We start from the raw sequence: 18,382 nt of genomic DNA, 5'->3' as shown, positions 1-18,382 counted from the left end.
TTTCTTATTTCGTTCAATTTTGTTTTATCGATTTCATTGTTGACTGTCACATTAATAATATCTCATTAATGTTCTTATAAATTCTGAATTAATAATATATCATTAGTGTTCTTATAAAGTCTGATAATCTAAAAGCATATTATTAACAAGCAAAACATTAACAATCTAACATATCATCTATACATATCTATACATATCTATAACATATATTATCTTATACATATATATTATTTCCATATAAATTATTATCAAACATTAATTAAAACATTAAGAAAATACATTTATAGAAATATATATATAAAAAATATAAAATTTGTAGCTTTGTTTGCAAGTTTGTATGGACATACATTAAATCAAACGAAAATATTTCGACGAATTACATATTATAATTATAATTTATTAGTATAAAAAAAAATAAGTATTAGTACATAAGTATTAGTATAAGAAACAAAACTAAATAAGGAAATTATATAAATGAGAAAAGTGTTCTGATGCGGAAAAGTAGCTACAATTGGCTTTTTCATTTTGCTTACTTTGTGCAAAAAATGTACTTTTTGTACAGTTTATATAATTTTCATATTTGTACATAATTATTATTACAGATAAGAAGATTGTGTAAACATATTTTATTTTGTACTTTCTTCGAAGTATTTTCTTCGAATAATTTTATGATTAAATAATGTTGATATATGCATATATAAATAATTTTCTATGACAGGACAAATGAATGTAGCGGAGTTTTATTTCTCGTAACTAAAAACCATAGGCTGGAATAAAACGTTACATTATGAACTTTTTAAATCTGTTCTGATGAATAATGATGAAGTAATGTCTTGAAGGTAAGTCCATAAAATTGGTCCCTGAAACAAAGATAATTAAAATATTTTGACAAAACAATTTCGTCTAGTTCTGTGTAATAATTAATTTAAGGACCTAATATTTCTCTCTAAATGTTTGCTACTTAAAAAACATCCATATTTGTATATGTTCTTACATAAAAAATTGGCCATCGGCGATTGTTTCAAGAATTATTTTACACTTTTACGTGATTTATTGGACAGATACTTTACTTTCTGATACTTTTTTACAAGTTTTAAAAATATGAAAATATAATGTTTTTAGGAAAAGGAAAAGTACAAAAATGAAGCTAGAAATGACGCAAGAAACTTTTTACATGTCTCGCCTCTGACGTCACACAACCCATGTCGCGCCGCGAGAGAACCGAGCCTTAATGATCCTTCTGGCACCATCTAACAGAATTGAAATAATTTCTAAGGTGTTATATCGTCGATACAAAGCATACACTCAATTTTCATGCAATACCGATCGTTGTTAATGCAAATTGCAACATCCGATAAATTCAAGGAATTGCTCCAAGAAATTGGAAAAAAAAAAAAAACGTCGAACTTGTCGCACGTGTGCTACGAGAAGATATCGCGAAGGTATTTGCACATTTTTCTCGACATTTACAATTTGTGTTATTTTTATGATGAATCGATCAGGTCTTTTCGTCTAAAAAAAAAAAAAACAACACGGCGCAATATAATACAGGCTGAATGAATCGCAGGTTATAATGCGAGGTGTGCTCGCGCTTAAATCGCTTGCATACAGAATTCATCTAACCTCAACGTTCTTTACGCCGTATCGCCCTAAATATATTCACGCAAAACACGTGCTGACGATGAACGAGGCATTTCTCCGTTACGAGAAAGGCAACGACGTGTTTGACATTTCGTTTCGTTATGTGAACGAAGAGATGAATATCGACCGTCAATTTAATTTTTCCAGACAGGTCACCGAAAATGTGAACAATTTTCTGAAAAGAATCGATGCAAACGTTTACAAAAACATAAACAAAAAGGTAAGACGAACGATTTTTCCTTTTTTCTTTCTTTTTTTTTTTTTTTAATTTTTTTTACTATATGATTTTTATAATTGTCATTATATTATAGTACTATTTTATAATAGTATAGAATATACGAGGTATTACTTTATGATTAAAAAGAAGAAAGCAATTTTTTAAAGCAATTTTTAAGGACAAAATGGAAAAAACGTTTATATATATAATGATATATATTCAAACAAAAAAAGATAATTCAGATATATTGCTTGATCAAGCAAAATTTTCAGTGAATCTTTTAATTTTTTAATTTATTAAATAATGAGAAAGAACATATATTTTTTTAAAATAATGAGAAAGAACATATATTTTTTAAATCAAATGTAAAATGTTATTACTTATCTAATTATTATGATAAATATTATATATGTCTCAATGATCAAATTGAATAAGATATTTATTTCCAATAGAATGATCTAGATTCAAATTCTGGCTGAAATGATCTTTTGTAATAAACATTTTTTGAGAAATTTAATTAATATTAGTAGAGGAAAAATATAGCTTTCAAATGAAAGACCATAAATGACATAACAAAGGCTAAATGTTTCTTCACTTTACATAATAAATTAAAAAATTAAAAGTTTCACGATGAACAGATAGATTCTAAAAATCCTGCTTAATTGAATACTGCCTGAATTATGTATTTTATATAAAGTAAAATTTTATGTCTTATTTGTGAAAAAGTTAAAATTTGAAGAAGCAATAATATTTCTAGATATTGACTTTAAAATAAAATACATTTAAAATAAAAAATGTATAATTAAAAAAATAAAAATTTTTCCTTTTAGATGCAAAGAAAAAAGAAGAAAAATGCTACTTTAGAAGTATCTGATATACCAAATGACAATGTAAATACTGGAAAAATCATGCTTCTTAAAGATGATATTAAAGTAAATGGCGATGCATTATGGCAAAGCCTTTTACAAGATTCTGCAAATCTGAAACTAGTTATTTTTGAAAAAATCTTTTTAGTGAGATTAAACGCGCCTTACATTAACAAAATTTCATTACCATCAAGTATGCTGGTGGATTTTCCAACTTATCCCTCCAAGTTTGAATCGCTTTATACTGACAAAAAGCAATCGATATTTGATTGGTATAAAAACGATCGTATTAACAACAAGCCGCATTTATGGACACACATAGGCACTGGATATCTATATGTACCAAACATGACTGACATCGGTTGCAATTTGAAGATTAGCTGCGAACCACGAAACGAGTCAGACGTGGGTTGTAGAGTCGAAGTAGAATCAAAGAATGTTGTAGAAGCTGGTCCTGGGCAATGTCCATTTGATATTAGACATCAATTTACAAAACATAAATTATCAGGCAGAAGGTACTTATATTTGTAAAATATAACAGAATGAAGCATTAGAAAAGTTGAAATTATGAAAGTCGACGTAATGAATATGTATATTTTACTCAAGAAAAATATTTTTAGTTTCAGAATAGTATCTTACAATATACTAGCGGATACGTACACCGATTCTGATTTTACTAAAGATGTATTATTTCCATATTGTCCACAGTATGCATTAGATATGGATTACAGAAAGCAATTAATACTTAAAGAAATAATAGGTGAGTAATAAATATAATTTATATAAGCTGTTTAAATATTTTTTATTTATTATAAACGAAAAGTATTTTTTATTAATTCATGTGCTATATATTTAAAATATCTTAAATTTATAATTAAAAATCAATATATTAATAATTAAATTTTGTTAGAGCTTACGAAATTGGTCCTTTTTAACGTTCTTAAATATTATATCAGAATTATTGGATTATCGAATAAAATAATAATAACCATTTATATTTTTTATTTTCATTATCTTGCATTAATATGATTATTGTAGGTTTTAATAGCGATATAATTTGCCTACAAGAAGTAGACAAGAGTATATATGAATATGACTTATTACCATCTCTATACATGTTGAATTATGATGGTGTATTTATTACAAAGAATGAAATGAGCGAAGGACTCGCCACGTTTTTCAATCAAGAAAGATTTGAAAAATTGGGATTTGAATACAGTGTAATGGCTCAGAACATTGATTTTCCTAAATTTACTGCCGTCTGGTCTAAAATCGACAATGACAAGACAAGAGAGAGATTTTTGAATAGAAATACAACTATTCAGGTAATTATACATAAGATACAATTGAAATCTTAAGTAAAGATCATATTCTGTACTAAACTCAAAGAGATAAAAAATTAATGATTTAGGTAACAATGTTACGATTGAAAGAGGATTCATCCCAAATTTTGATCGTCGGCAACACACATCTGTACTTTAAACCTGATGCGGATCACATACGTTTATTGCAAGGATATTACGCGATTACATATGTACATGATGTGGCGAAAAAAATTCAAGAAGAAGTAGATATTTTTTTCAACTTAGAAACTTTAATATTTATACCTAAAAAATATTTGATAACATTGTTTTTTGATATTGTTGCGAATTATCTCACGAATTCTATTCTATTCTATTATTTATATGAAAATTTCTTGACAATGACCATTTGTATGTTGACAGAATCCTGGATGTAACGTGAATGTAATTCTTTGCGGAGATTTTAACAGTGTGCCGGAATGTGGCATTTATCAACTGATTACGGAAAATTATGTTCCGGAAACGTGCGAAGATTGGAAAAGCAGTAAGTAGCTTTCTTCAGTATTATCAGTTTATGGAAATTTGGTTTTTTTCTGATTTTATTGATGATTTTACTTTATCATGCAACATGAAAAAATTCTTCTTTTTTAGATGCCGAGGAAACTATAAAAAACATATCCTTAACGCAGGATCTTTATATGTCTAGCGCTTGCGGAACGCCAGAGTATACAAATTATACGCCGCAGTTCTCTGCTTGTTTGGACTATATATTTTATGAGAGGGACAAATTCGAAATAGAACAAGTAATTCCAATGCCCAGTAAGGAGGAACTTACTCTTCACACGGGTTTGCCGTCTGTAGTATTTCCCAGTGATCATATATCTTTATGCGCCGATTTAAAACTAAAAGGATAATGATAAAAATTGTTAAATTGCGCTACGCCTGTAATATCAATTATATGTAATTAAACATAGATGGTGATCAAATCTATTTATACATTTACGTAATATACAGGCAAAAATGTACTAATATAAAATCACTATCATTGAAACTTATTATTCCTATTTCAAGATTCTAATAGTATTAGAGTTAAGTTATACATTCTGCTCTACATTATTTAAATGTATATCTTTTTTATATTGCCAGAACAATTTATATTGTGCATTTTAAGGATTAACTTAAGTTTTAGAAAGTTTATTATAATATTTAGATTGTGCTTCTTTTATCATCATGTGTCGGCATGTCATGATTAGAGCATTCTTATAAGTAAAGTAAAAGCAATAATAAGATTTATATTTTCTGTGATAAATATATTTTATATCACTTCGTTTACTTGATTAATATCAAACCGCAGATAGCAAAAATTTATTCTAGTGCAAGAAATAATTCTTAAGAAACAACATTAGGAAAAGTATATACTAGGAATGTGTGAGTCAAATTATCATAAGCAGATTCTTCTTTCCAAGTGCATCATATTAATTTCATTTGTGGTCATCAAGATATACATTCATATTTCAATAAGCAAAATGACGTCATGTATCTATAGCTAAAGTTAATTTACAAAAACTTATATACATTAATATATTTTTTTGATATATTATTTCCTTCTTCGACGGCTCCGTTCGTAAAGATCTGCAGGTAACTTTAAATTTGATTGAACCACAAACTTTCTATATCCGCTACACAAGATGTTTTTTAGTACCTTTTTTTACCTTAAGCGAAAAATTGAATTTTTATACTTTACTATTTATATTTTACCAGTCTACGAGATTTACGTGTAAAGTAGAAATGTTTTAATCTGTAGTTATCTATATAATTATAACTATTACGTTTCAAAGCGTTTCACGTATAAAATGAAATTCAATTTTGGAAGAGTAGAAAAAATTGTTCTGTTTTCATGGATATCCGATGATTAAAATATTTTTTTTCTATTTATTTATATTTTTCTTTTTCATCATAGATTCGATTATTACATGATTGTGTTACTTTACACATGAAACACTTTGTATCTAATATATTTATTTATGAAAAAAGAGAGAGTCGTTATCCAATCTTCATAATTATTCATCACTGTAAACTCATTATCTCTGTCATTCATTATTTAATTTAATTAAAAAATGAAGAATCACAATTTATTCAATAACTATGATTATGATTCAAATAATAAATTTAAATATAATTAATTAAACTTTTAATAAGTCTATTCTGCATATCAAACGAATTGTCATTGTTTTATTTCATAAATTTAGATCCTGATATTGCTTATATTGCCTTATATTTGATGCAAGTATTTGTCAAATCGAATTATAATCATATGATTATATGAATAATAATAATATTTATGCAAAATCTTTATGTTTTATTCCTTGATCAATCATTTTTCCATCTCAATTCGATTAGTTGTTCTTTGTTATTCTCATCTTCTTTTAATAGAGGAATATTTCAGCAATGAGATTTACTTACAGTTTCAAAAACGGGATTAATTCACTTTAATTGGTCCATTTTTCGGCGCAGTAATCGGTGTGTAAATATGCCGATATAAATATATACTATGATTAAAGCCGAACTTTACATAGTAAAGATACAGTTTATATATCTTAATCACAACACAAATTGCATTTATTATTCATTAATATATTAATCACATCTTATTCTAATACAATATCCAAATTATCCTGATATAGAAGAATACTTCATCACGAAATAATTACTCAAATGAAAGATTTCTACTACCTGCAGACCTTTTCTTTCTATCACATACTTTGTTTTCATTTCCGTATAAATGTAACAAATCTAATGTGTATCTAAAATAATTCTCACCACTAAGCTTTGTTGTAACAAACCTTAATCCTTTTCTTCCTAAAAATATCATAAATGTAAATACAAATTATGAAACTTTTTATTTTTTTTTTTTGTAGTCTTAAGCCGAAACTCTATAGAAAAACACATTCAAATTAGATAAATTTGTTCCTTAATTTAAATTGCACGTACAAATATATACAAGAAAGGAATAATCCACAGAGTAATACAGGAATTATGTAGAAATTGATCAATTAGAAGTATCGATAAGACTTTTTTATTCTTTTTTATTCTTTTAAAATTTAAATGTTTTTCACACATCATAGATACAAAAAGTATATAAACTAGATCAGGAATAAAAGGATTAAGGCCTTTCCTCTTTCTCATTCGATGACTATAAACGATTGACTGAAAATATCTTAATAAAATATATATCCAAAAACAAGTTACACGTTCAACAATGAAATAATACATTGATATACGTAAAATCTCATGTTGCGTCTATATTTATAATTTCAGAAAAAAAAAACATAACTATTCCCAAAAATAAAATTACGCAAATTATTTTATTGATTATTTATTGACAATCCTTCAAACTTTGACATTTTCGTGTGTTTAGTCTCATTTATAATTCTAACATCTTTATGCAGACAATGAATGATTTAAAAATTATACACTTCCCCTTTTTATAAATAAAAAAAACATCAATTTTGTAATTTCAATATATATGCATTATATATTGCATCAAGAAAAGTAAATCAGAATAATCAGTTTATTTAATATTATACAACGCAAAAGGAGAAATTAAATAAAAAAATTATGACAATATAAATATATGTACAATGTGGCATAAAAATCATATATTTTAGGATGCATCCTTTCACATATATTTGAAATAGCCAAATGCAAAATTTTGAACAAATTCATACAATCTTTGTCTACGATCAATCTCCATTACTATCAAATTTCACGTGAATAATGCATGTGCCAACAAGACGATTCGAACTTAATGTTTAGCGATGTGCTGCGGACTCAGGAATAAAAGAATAAAGTTAAAGAGGTGAGACACGTTCGCGGCGAGTGAGTCCACCATATTTGTTTCATAAATCGCACACATGGAACCACAAGGAACGTGACGTATCATACGTGTATACATGCGCATATGTGTGTATACCTCAAGTAGGATTTTAGATTTCGTCTATTCCCAAGTCCGTAGCTACAGTGAATTTATGTAATGTGACACAAGTGATACCTCAACATACGACCGTTGAAACCGTTAGAGTATTTCCTTTCCCGCCTTATTAACGAATAAGAAAATGTGATTGCATCGGACAACAAGAGTATGCGAGATAGAGAAGAGAACGCAATGCTATGCAAGGAATTTACATATTAGTAAACGATTGTTGCTCGCTCGCATGTTCGCTCATTTAAGATTATCACATTCCTCTTCGCGGCGCACTCGGCACCAACAATTGCAACGCGGTCATTGCGTCAGGGAACAAAGAGTGATAATTCACCACTGGTACGTAGGCTGCGGTTATGACGCGACCGGCAAACCATCGACCATGCAGCGAATTCACCGCCGCCACAGCAGTCGCGATCGATGGACATTTGACATAGACATTGCCCTGCGGCGACGCTTGATCAACGTATACGTGCAATACACCGCCGTGCTTGTTACATTCTTCGATCACGTCGTCACGAATTTCTTTTGCCCAATTAGGATTCGTTTCACTGAAAGTACAACAATAACAATACAAATTGTTATTATATTATTATTATTATTATTATTATTAACGTTATCCCACTAAAAATTATAATTATGGACAATGCTTTTATGCTCTTTTATGAAATCAAGAGTAACACTCGATGGTTACGATAAGCATGTAATGTTATCATTATCTTTGCACACGACTATTTGCGCATATGCTGACTCAATTATGATAACATTTTTATTTGGCATATATTTTACCCCCTAGTGAAAGTATGATATACCTGACACTAGGTCTACAAATATGCAACGTATAAAATGAACTTATAGTTTAAATGCTTATATAATACAAAGATATTTATGCAACTTACTTTTGCGGATCGAACATATTCGATAACATAAAGCATTGTGTCGCGATAGGAGGTGCAGCCTGAGGTGGTGGCTGTGGTTGAGTCATCACTGGTGCCATATTTAAAGCGTTTGCTGCAGCAGGAGGAATTTCTAGACCAGTACCTTCCGCCAATTTGAACATTAGTTGTAATCTATAAAAATGTACAAATTATCATCAAAATGTATGTAACAAATCATTTGTTATCTATCTCTTTTCCTTTTATAGTTTGCTTACCTTCCAGTTGCTCCAAGATCAATTCCACTACGATCTAATTCGTCAGTATCGAGAAGAGAAGGTCCTTGAATTAAATCCGTTCGTTCTGTTACATTTCCAACTTTCATAGGTCTACCAGCAAGTTCGAATCCATTCAACTGTTCCAATGCTTTCTTTGCATCGTCTGCATTTCTGAACTAAAAAAAAAAAAGAGAAATAAAGATCTTAAATTTCACATAAAAATGCGACAAAAAATATTTAAGGTATCAGTCTTTATGGATTACAAATAAAAAATATTAACTCAATTATTATTCAAAAATCTTGATAAATATTTAAAAAAAAAAATATATGCTAATAAATAATATTAATGTAAGCTTACTGTCAGAAAACCGTAACCTTTGCTCCGCCCTGTTTCGGGATCCATTATTAACTGTATGTTATCAATTTTTCCAAAAGGTTCAAAGATTCCGCGAAGCATATCTTCCGTGATATTAAAGTGCAGAGATCCTACATATAATCGCATAGGTCCTGTTTGTCCTTTAGGCATTAGGTTCGGCATCGAATTACCCATGCGATTCTTTTCAGCCTGTGTATGTTGTACTACGATAGGCACCCCAAGAAGTTTTTGACCCGACAAACCAAGAGCCTGTAAAACGATATAAAAGTTAGCAAAGTTTTTTTCAACTATTTAGTATATAAAATATTTTACTTTAAACGAAAAAAAAAATTACAATCTCATAAAATATTATTTGTTATCTTTCTAATCGCATAATTAATATACTCACAAGTGTCACACTTTCTGGATCTTTGAATTCCACATAAGCAATACCTTTGAATCTTCGAGTTTTGTTACATGTAATTAGTCTAACATCTTGCACTTTGCCGACACTTGAGAAGAATTCTTCCAGATCTCGTGCACGAATTCGCTGGCTTAACTGCATACAAAAGACAGTCCTAGCATCTCGCTCTTCTGGTGTTAATTCATCGTTTCTAAGAATAGATAATATATTATTTTATATGTATTAAATATAAAAAAATACATATTAATTTTAAAAAATTCTAATTTATAAATTAGATATTTGTTGCATATTAATTTCTGTTACTAAATGTAGTAGTAACAAAATAAAACTTAATATTCATTTTGATCTAGCATAAATATATCCCCCAAAATCACAGACTGCTGTTCCATGACTTGGTCTAGTCAATTATGCATTTTGAGAAGTATATGAATATAGATAAGAAAATAGAAATAAATAGTTTATATATTTAACTATTAAATTAATTGTATAAATTTTAAACAATTTATACAGCTTATAATTAATATTTTCTCTTGATGTTCAAATTGTTTTTATTCCATATTAAAATTATTTCCTACGTAATCAATTTATTACAATAACCTATATATTAAAAATGCCGGAAAGAATAAAAGCTTGGTAGAAAGTAACAATCCCGTATCAAAAAAACAAAGATTTACACAATGTAATAAAGTGATGCATTTCAATTTTATATAAAATGTTAAAAACTAAAACTATAATCTTAAAGGCAAATTCCTGATATCATTTCAAAATAAAAATTGTATTAAAATATTGAAATTATAATAGTTTTTACAGTTGTTACAAACTTACAATTTGCTCACTTTTTTATACAGAGAGATATAAAAAAGAGAATAGCACTTTTTTAGAATATTTACATTTAAATATCAGCAATATTGGTAATTATACAATTTCGTTATTGCAAAAAGATTAATCAAATGTATTAATCAGCTAATTAGATTTTACTAGTTTACTATAAGAGTTTTGTAAATAACTAGTACTTACATTCCAAGAGGACTGTGGCCTTTGCCGAATGGTGGTCGGGCTCTAGGAAGAGTTAATGGTGTTAACGATCTCTTTCTTCTTCTGTCTCTGTCCCGATCTCTGTCTCGCCTATCCCTTTCTCGATCATTATCACGATCCCTGTCCCGATCTCGTCTGTCGCGCGATCTCGACCTGCGCCGACGATCGCGGTCGCGATCGCGATCCCTGTCCCGATCGCGATCTCGGTCCCTGTCTCTGTCGCGATCCCGTCGATCTTTGTCTCGGCGATCGCGATCTCGGGATCGTGAACGAGAACGCGAGCGATGTTTGCTCTTCCTACGAAAGAAAAGTACATAAATTAGAAAAAGTTCACTTGAAATAAAATAAATTAAATACTATTTCCTCAAGTATTAAGATGAATCTTTAAGAGTCGGCTCTCTCGAGCAGCTAATTCGTCTTTTATGACGTCATACGCGAGAAATGATGTACAGTAATTTCTTTGCAACGCATAAGTTTACTTTTTATATTTCTCTGAAGAACATAATATTTTCATATTCTTAAAACTTGTAAAATATATCAGAAGCTAAGATAGATCTGTCCGATATGCTACCTAGAAGTGTGAAATAATTCTTGAAGATAATTTTTTCAGTTTTTACACGGCTGTTTCTGAGCTGAGTTGAATTTTCACATTTAATTTATCAATTTTCACACAATATCATCGTTATAACTTACTTTTTGATTTTGCATCTCTGAAGATTATGAATATATTTCACTGTTAAACTAAAAAATAAAATATATTGCAAGAAAATTACTGCATGTCATTTCTCGCCTATGACGTATCATAAAACTAATATAGCTACAGTAAGAGAGCCGAGCCTTAAATATCAAAATGAAGATTTGTGATACCTACGTGTACGTAATTTTATATATATATATATATATATATATATATATATAATTATATAATATATTAATATTATATAATTATATAATATATATATTATATAATTATATTAATATATTATATAATTATATTAATATATATATATATACATATATATATATATATATCTGCTGGTCTCAGCTTATATTAAATGGAAAGAAATGGGTTTTATTTCAAAGCTAAGATATAAAAGACCTATTTAAAAAAAAAAATAGTAAAAAATGTAAAAATATCAAGAAAACAGGTTTGAAACATTCTGTTGGAAATCCCTACACAATATATATAATTAAATCTTGAATAAATTTTCTCAATAAATTCTCTCAATATTGATGTTTTTATAGTAATTGCAGAATTCTATAGTTATTGTAAAATATGTATCATTGGATTCCTAGATTAAAATAGTATTAGTAAATAGTTATACTTTTTTACATGTAAATGAATAACGCTAGATTGGTTGAGCAATCTGGATGCTGAATAATAAATTCTTAATTTCTTGCTTCAACCACAAAAGTTGCATTATCTTTTCTTATATATATATATATATATATATATATATATATATATATATATATATTCTTTAAAACCGAGTGTTTCACAAGGCTCGGTTATTAAAATAGCGCAACGCAACTTCATAATTTTGTTTTATCTCGTTTTTTTTATTCAGAGCTTTATTAAAAAAGTACGTTTTTGAGTTCACGAAAGGAGAATCTGTAGTACAGATATTCTTCCTAGATACTTACCATTATCAGGTTTAACCTTTGGAATTATGAAATAAACCGGAATACTAATTGTATGGGGTCTATAACAAAGAGAATAAAACTTTCAGATGGGTCTATTAGGCGAATGACTAACACTGCTTCAATTATGGCGCAAAGATATGGCAATACATCACAAGGCCTTGCGAAAAATAATAGAATAGCCTTTTCTCTTTGTGCTTTAATTTGAATCAACAGTGTATTCACGGTATATCAGGATTGACACGCTAATATCAAAATAATTACGATCTGAGAGATTCTTGGACAGGATTTTGACAATCCTGTGTAACTGTATCGTGGATCATTCCACTACTGGATTATTCCAAGTTAAAGGCATTATGAAACAAAGCACAGAATAACATAAGAAAATTGAATAAAATAATTTTTCACTACCCAAATTCTTTCTTACTATACTTCTCAATTTAAATAAATTCAAATAAATTAGAAAATCAAAATGTTTTATTCTTGAATCATTTTATCATCGCCCCTATCATTACCCCTTTATCATTAACGCGTCACATTCAATGCCATAAATCAGACATATGGATACGTACAAAACCGTTCGTTGGATCACCGAAAATGACCCAAATAAAATCGCAAAACACGATGATATAAATAAAACTAAGACGATGACAAAGTCGGTCTGTCTTAGCAAGATCTCCAAATTCTAGTTTTAATGTATGACATGAGGGTCACCTGGTCTTGCTCGGCTTCAAAGTTTAAAACAAGGATTATATAATTAAGTCTTGTGATCCTACGGTCTCCATTTAATTTCTAATACAGCCAAATAAAAGAGGATTGTACTTACCCAGACGATTTGCGACTAGACCCATTCTCCTTGGAGGACTTGTCTTTGGAAGAGGAGTCCTGCTCCTACGAACAGCAAACAGTTGAATGCCAATGCCAGCCAGCCGATGTGGCAGGGACGCGCGAACAAGGGGACAAAAAGCAAATCGTAAAACGTTAGTAAATTTCATAACGACAGTCTTTTCGGCATATAAAATATAACAATATAACATTATATATAAATATATATTTTTTCCGTTTTCATTTTATATCTTTTTTGTTTTATAAAATGTCAAATTCAACGAGAATTACGAACGAGAGAAAATCTATTTTCTATATCATATTGCCTATCAGAGTATTATGATAGCAACCTTCCCTTGCTGCGAAAAAGCAATGCTTTTTCTTATTTTTATTCTTTTTTTTTTCTTTTTTCTTTTTAATGCTTTTTGATGCTGGATGGATAGACAGATGTCGGCGTCAACTCTCGTGCTCTTTCTCATCTTTCCCGTTCCGGAATTGTATGGGTCTCCGAGAGCGCTGAGGGAGGGGAAGGTACAAGAAGAGAAGAGAGAGCGAGCGTGAGAGAGCGAGCGTGTAACAGAGAGAGAAAGAGAGAGAGAGAGAGAGAGAGAGAGAAAGACAGACGGGGCGAGCATAGCGATGCGACACGGTCGCATGCACCTGGCTCAGACTTACCAATCGCTTTATCGGGTTTTAGGAAAGCATTGCAATCTTGGGTTGAGCATGCCTTGGTGTTTAAACTACCAATGGCCAACCACACATCCTTTTATTTTCTGCAAAAGAGAGCCCTCATCAAAGACAGCACGATTTCAAAGGGGTGTAACGCGAGAGACGCGAGCGAGCACCCCTAATCGCATAATCTACGAATTACCAGCAATTAGGGAGCGTGTCTCTTGTTAATTAGGAATCGTTTCAGACCACCGTATTTTTTTTTTTCTTTTCTCCCTCCCAATACGGGGTAGAGATTGATCTTCCAAGAATAAGCACCTTTGCAACAACTCTCATAGGTCCGTCCGGTCAAATTCAGAAAATGTTTCGTTCTTGCTGCGATATACGTCACGTTTCAATAACAATGCAATACGTGGCAAAAGCACAAGCAAAGTAAATTTCTTCTCCTATTCAATTCAAATATCGGTTCGGTTAATTGGCGTTAAACTTTATTTAAAAGAACATGATAGGCAGAGCATTTCTCTGACGAAGACTAAAAGCAAGTTCTTAAAACATTTTCTTGAATTGATCTAATTATTTTTCTTTTCCAGTTTGTTGGCCAATTTACCATATCATTACTTTCACGTGGTCGTTTGCAAACTCGAGATATAACGCAGGGGATGCTTACAAAGTTCCTATCCAATTTCTCTGAGATAAAATGCCACAATATAAATAAATAATAAGAGCTTAGCATGCACAAAATTCCAAAAGTTCAAATTACTGCGCGCAATTTGAATATGATGTGTTTTTTTGTGTAATTACGTCCTAAAAAAGGACGTCGAAATTATCTGTACAAATTGTACAATATAACTCATCCTATTTGTCCCGATGAGATCGATGAGATGGATAGGCATTTTGTAAACAATTTAGGAACATCAAATTTAATTTAGAGAATAAGCTAAAATTGGGATAAGAATTTTGGAAGCCTGATGTGTCTCCTGTTGCACTGCAATTAAGTGTTGTGATGCCACTACCTAAAAGGCAAATTGCTATCATTATAAATTGTACAAAGATAATGAGTAATGTTTAGTTATTTTGTAAAATAATTTCATTCATGAAATAAAATGTTTTGGGATTTCTCTAACATCCGAAAACTATAGCACCTTGATGACATACTTTTTATAACTTTATAAAAGTCAAGAATATTGCTTCGTTTTCAAGCAAAAAGTAATGGTAAATTAAATAGAAGAAATTGTAAATAGGAATAACATTGCAAATATTTCAAATTTATCAATCACAGTAAAATTCGACAAAGTTTCTATACTCATATTCTACGATGTATTAGTATCAAATACATAATCATGTAAAATAATATAATTAAAATAATTCAGTAGACAATAAGAAATGAGACAATATCTGATTACTATCTAAAAAAAACATCGAAAATAAATATTTTATAAAAATCCTCCCTTTTATAAAAATTTCCTCAAATTACATTTGACTTTGACGAAAAACTAAAAAAGAAACAGAAAATGTTACCAAATAAAATACTGTCAAAGTATTATTAAATGTGATATATCCTTTTGTTTCTCTCATAATCTTAGAGATAAGATAACCACCTTTATCTTTTTGCAAAACAATGTTACATTATTGGAATAAAGAATATTATGCTATATCTAAAAAAAGATTTGTAACAAGGACAATTTGATTTATCTATACATCCATATATTTGGTATACCAATTTTCTCAAATGTATTCAGAATGTCTATTCAAATATTGTAAAAAGATTCTGAAAATTCCCAGATTCTTTGGGTACTTTTATTCAAAATTTTAGCTAAAATTAAAGAATTCTTAAATAATAAATTTATTTTGTATGTGCTTTTTTTTATTTTCTAATCACAAAAAAACTTATTTTGGATATTAATATTTTATCTTAATTATTCTTAGAAGATATCAAATTTTCTTTCTAAAATTTCACAAATTACCCATACATACAATGTACATGGATATATGTATGGTATTGATTGCTAATTTGAATGATTGATGGATTAGCGACAGCTTACAGTATAAGAACAAAATTATGAACAAAATTTTGAGACACAAAATTCAAATTTAAAGATAAAATGTCAAAAATTTCCTAAATTGCAATAAAATTCTATTTTTCCTGGTTTTCAAGAATAAAAAAAATTCTCTGAGAATCCCAGGCTTTTTTCAAAGAATATATATTCTGTATACATATGGACAAATTATCGAGACACAAAATACATTTGTAGAACTATGGATCCTGCAAGTTCGTAAATCCCCACACGAATAACTTGAACCGATTTTAGATTTTTAAAGCCATCCATGCCAAAATTCATAAACTGTAAAATCTAAAGATCCTACGACATAAATCTTGACATATGTCTCAGTCACACACCCTTGCATTCAAACCTATTTTACTTTTATTCGCGTAAGTTTTAGTGTAAGGACCTCTGGAACCCTCCTGTCCGGATATCGATGTTGTTACCACATATACAAACAGTATGAAGCTTCCCATGAATTACGAGTCTATTGTTATCACTGTCGAGAACTGTGCTTCCATTCGAGCGCGTGTACCGCCATGACAGTGACGCATGTGTTCTCCATTTCACTCTTATGAAACCTTTATACCTTTGCAAGACAAAATTTAAAAGAAAAAAAATGTGAAAAAAATGAAAAATGAGAGAAAGAGAAAGAGAAAGAGAGAGAGAGAAAGAGGAAGCAACTAGACAAAAGTAAGGAAAGAGGAAACAAAAAATTAAGTAGAGAATGATTGTTAGATGATTGCTATATCTTAATACCTCATCTTTTGAATGTTATGGTCTCGCTGGCGCACATCCTATGAGCGCGAGGGTACATGTAACGTACCATCTATAAGTAGAGAAAACGGACGTGTTGATCAATAGTTGGTATATCAGACACAAGGGCGTACTTTGTTCTACATATATATATATATATATATGTATGTATGTACACATATGTATACTTGTACATAAAAAACTATCATATAACACAGTAGAGATGGACAGAGAGAGAGAGAGAGAGAGAGAGAGAGAGAGAGAGAGAGAGAGAGAGAGAGAGAGAATATAAAAAAAAGTAATGAGATAGCGGAGACGCAGGAGTGGCGGATTCCCTTTCTCTCATACGGCAAGTGCATGTAAAAAAAAAGGGGGGAGGGGGGAACGGAAGGCACGTTTCGCCATTCGGATAATGCGATGCACGAGCGTGATGGAAACTGCGGCGGGTCAGATAGAGATCAAATGAGAGAAAGAAAGAGACAGAGAGAGAGAGAGAGAGAAAGAAAAGAAAAAGGAAATAGGTCGATATTAAATACATGAGAAAACAAAGCTTACCCCCTTCTTGTAAGGCGCCTCCAACATCGCCTCGACATCCAAATCCTCCGCCATTGCGCGAGTCGGGGAGCTCTCTGAAACGCCACGCATTAGCGGACCACGGAATTTCACGCTGCTTGCAGAGACAAGAGAAGGATATATGTGAATACGGAATGTCCTCGACACTGGACTATCGATTACGAGCTACAACGTACAGACGGCGAGCGCTCTTATAGACAGAGCGTCTCGTGCAACGATCAAGATTTTAAGACGCGAGAACGATCGTCGCGCGACGACGTCGACAGCAAATCGGACAAAATGGCCGACACCGAATACAACTCTTCCTTTCCCGTCCCGGAAGTGATGTCCGTCGATACGTGAATCGTTCAGCAACTGTAAGCTCTCTTCGGCTTGTTCTACAATACGTCGCATGTCGATGCCACAAATCACAAACCACAAGAATTGACCAATCACAGTCGGACGTGGGGAAAAATGCTTGATTGTGATTGGCCCATTCTTATGACCCACGACGTCACACGATGCATTGTAGAAACAGGCCTTTGGCTGCGTTCCAATAATCGCTGGGTCTATTCTTTTTAGCTGAATTGGCTGCACTAATTCAGAGTTTATCTTTCTTCTTTCAGTGTAAGAAAAAAAGATAGACTATAAACTAGTCAATCACATATGAAGTTTGTTCGTGTTGCATGCACTTTTCTCACTTGAATTCTAGTGAGGTTATTAGTAATATGAAAAGTGTACTAATTTTTTTAATTATTGTACAAAATAGCTCAAACGTCAAAGTGCATAAACTATTAAAATGGCGCATGGAAATATTAGAGAAAATATTAGAAGAAATAATGGATATATATACGATGACGGAATAATTTTACCAGCTCCAGTACCTCCATTCATATTATTATACGATGACGGTATGTAAAAAT

At 30.4% G+C, this 18,382-nt stretch overlaps 2 protein-coding genes across 4 annotated transcripts; one reads left to right on the top strand and one right to left on the bottom strand.

The window, feature by feature from the left end:
- Positions 1-799: 799 nt before the first annotated feature.
- On the top strand, positions 800-5,013 carry LOC105423394 (2',5'-phosphodiesterase 12). The gene is made up of 8 exons (XM_011633136.3): positions 800-1,442; positions 1,568-1,861; positions 2,689-3,239; positions 3,345-3,484; positions 3,763-4,049; positions 4,136-4,291; positions 4,449-4,569; positions 4,677-5,013. Exons 2-8 carry the CDS (start codon positions 1,574-1,576, stop codon positions 4,937-4,939), a joined length of 1,806 nt encoding a protein of 601 aa, XP_011631438.2. The 5' UTR covers positions 800-1,442; positions 1,568-1,573; the 3' UTR covers positions 4,940-5,013.
- Positions 5,014-7,385: 2,372 nt separating this feature from the next.
- On the bottom strand, positions 7,386-17,812 carry Caper (RNA-binding protein 39-like protein Caper). Of its 3 annotated transcripts, none has more exons than XM_011633135.3 (9): positions 17,657-17,812; positions 17,463-17,574; positions 13,442-13,506; positions 10,957-11,271; positions 9,925-10,129; positions 9,519-9,785; positions 9,161-9,336; positions 8,907-9,077; positions 7,386-8,558 (listed from the first exon to the last, which is right to left on the bottom strand). In XM_011633135.3, exons 2-9 carry the CDS (start codon positions 17,550-17,552, stop codon positions 8,261-8,263), a joined length of 1,587 nt encoding a protein of 528 aa, XP_011631437.1. In that variant the 5' UTR covers positions 17,553-17,574; positions 17,657-17,812; the 3' UTR covers positions 7,386-8,260. The 3 variants fall into 3 exon arrangements, with proteins under 3 accessions (XP_011631437.1, XP_088929772.1, XP_088929773.1); XM_089073646.1 differs by having other exon boundaries at positions 17,463-17,577; positions 17,657-17,803; XM_089073647.1 differs by lacking the exons at positions 17,463-17,574; positions 17,657-17,812 and adding an exon at positions 13,791-16,740.
- Between the last annotated feature and the right edge of the window lie 570 nt (positions 17,813-18,382).

The sequence above is a fragment of the Pogonomyrmex barbatus genome, unplaced genomic scaffold (genome assembly GCF_055798465.1).
Source record: "Pogonomyrmex barbatus isolate J1 unplaced genomic scaffold, ASM5579846v1 scaffold15, whole genome shotgun sequence".
Lineage (NCBI taxonomy): Eukaryota > Metazoa > Arthropoda > Insecta > Hymenoptera > Formicidae > Pogonomyrmex > Pogonomyrmex barbatus.
Note: the sequence above shows the minus strand (reverse complement) of the source record. Positions and strands in the feature narration are given on the sequence as shown.

Excerpts from the sequence above, each read along its gene's own strand:
- LOC105423394 (XM_011633136.3), top strand. The coding sequence starts at position 1,574 with ATGCGAGGTGTGCTCGCGCTTAAATCGCTTGCATACAGAATTCATCTA. Across the intron at positions 4,050-4,135 it reads ATAGAAATACAACTATTCAG|GTAACAATGTTACGATTGAA; the intron begins GTAATTATACAT and ends TTAATGATTTAG. Across the intron at positions 4,570-4,676 it reads GTGCGAAGATTGGAAAAGCA|ATGCCGAGGAAACTATAAAA; the intron begins GTAAGTAGCTTT and ends CTTCTTTTTTAG.
- Caper (XM_089073647.1), bottom strand. The coding sequence starts at position 14,096 with ATGCGACCGTGTCGCATCGCTATGCTCGCCCCGTCTGTCTTTCTCTCT. Across the intron at positions 11,272-13,441 it reads TCTAGTCGCAAATCGTCTGG|GAAGAGCAAACATCGCTCGC; the intron begins GTAAGTACAATC and ends TTTCTTTCGTAG. Across the intron at positions 8,559-8,906 it reads AATATGTTCGATCCGCAAAA|TGAAACGAATCCTAATTGGG; the intron begins GTAAGTTGCATA and ends TTGTACTTTCAG.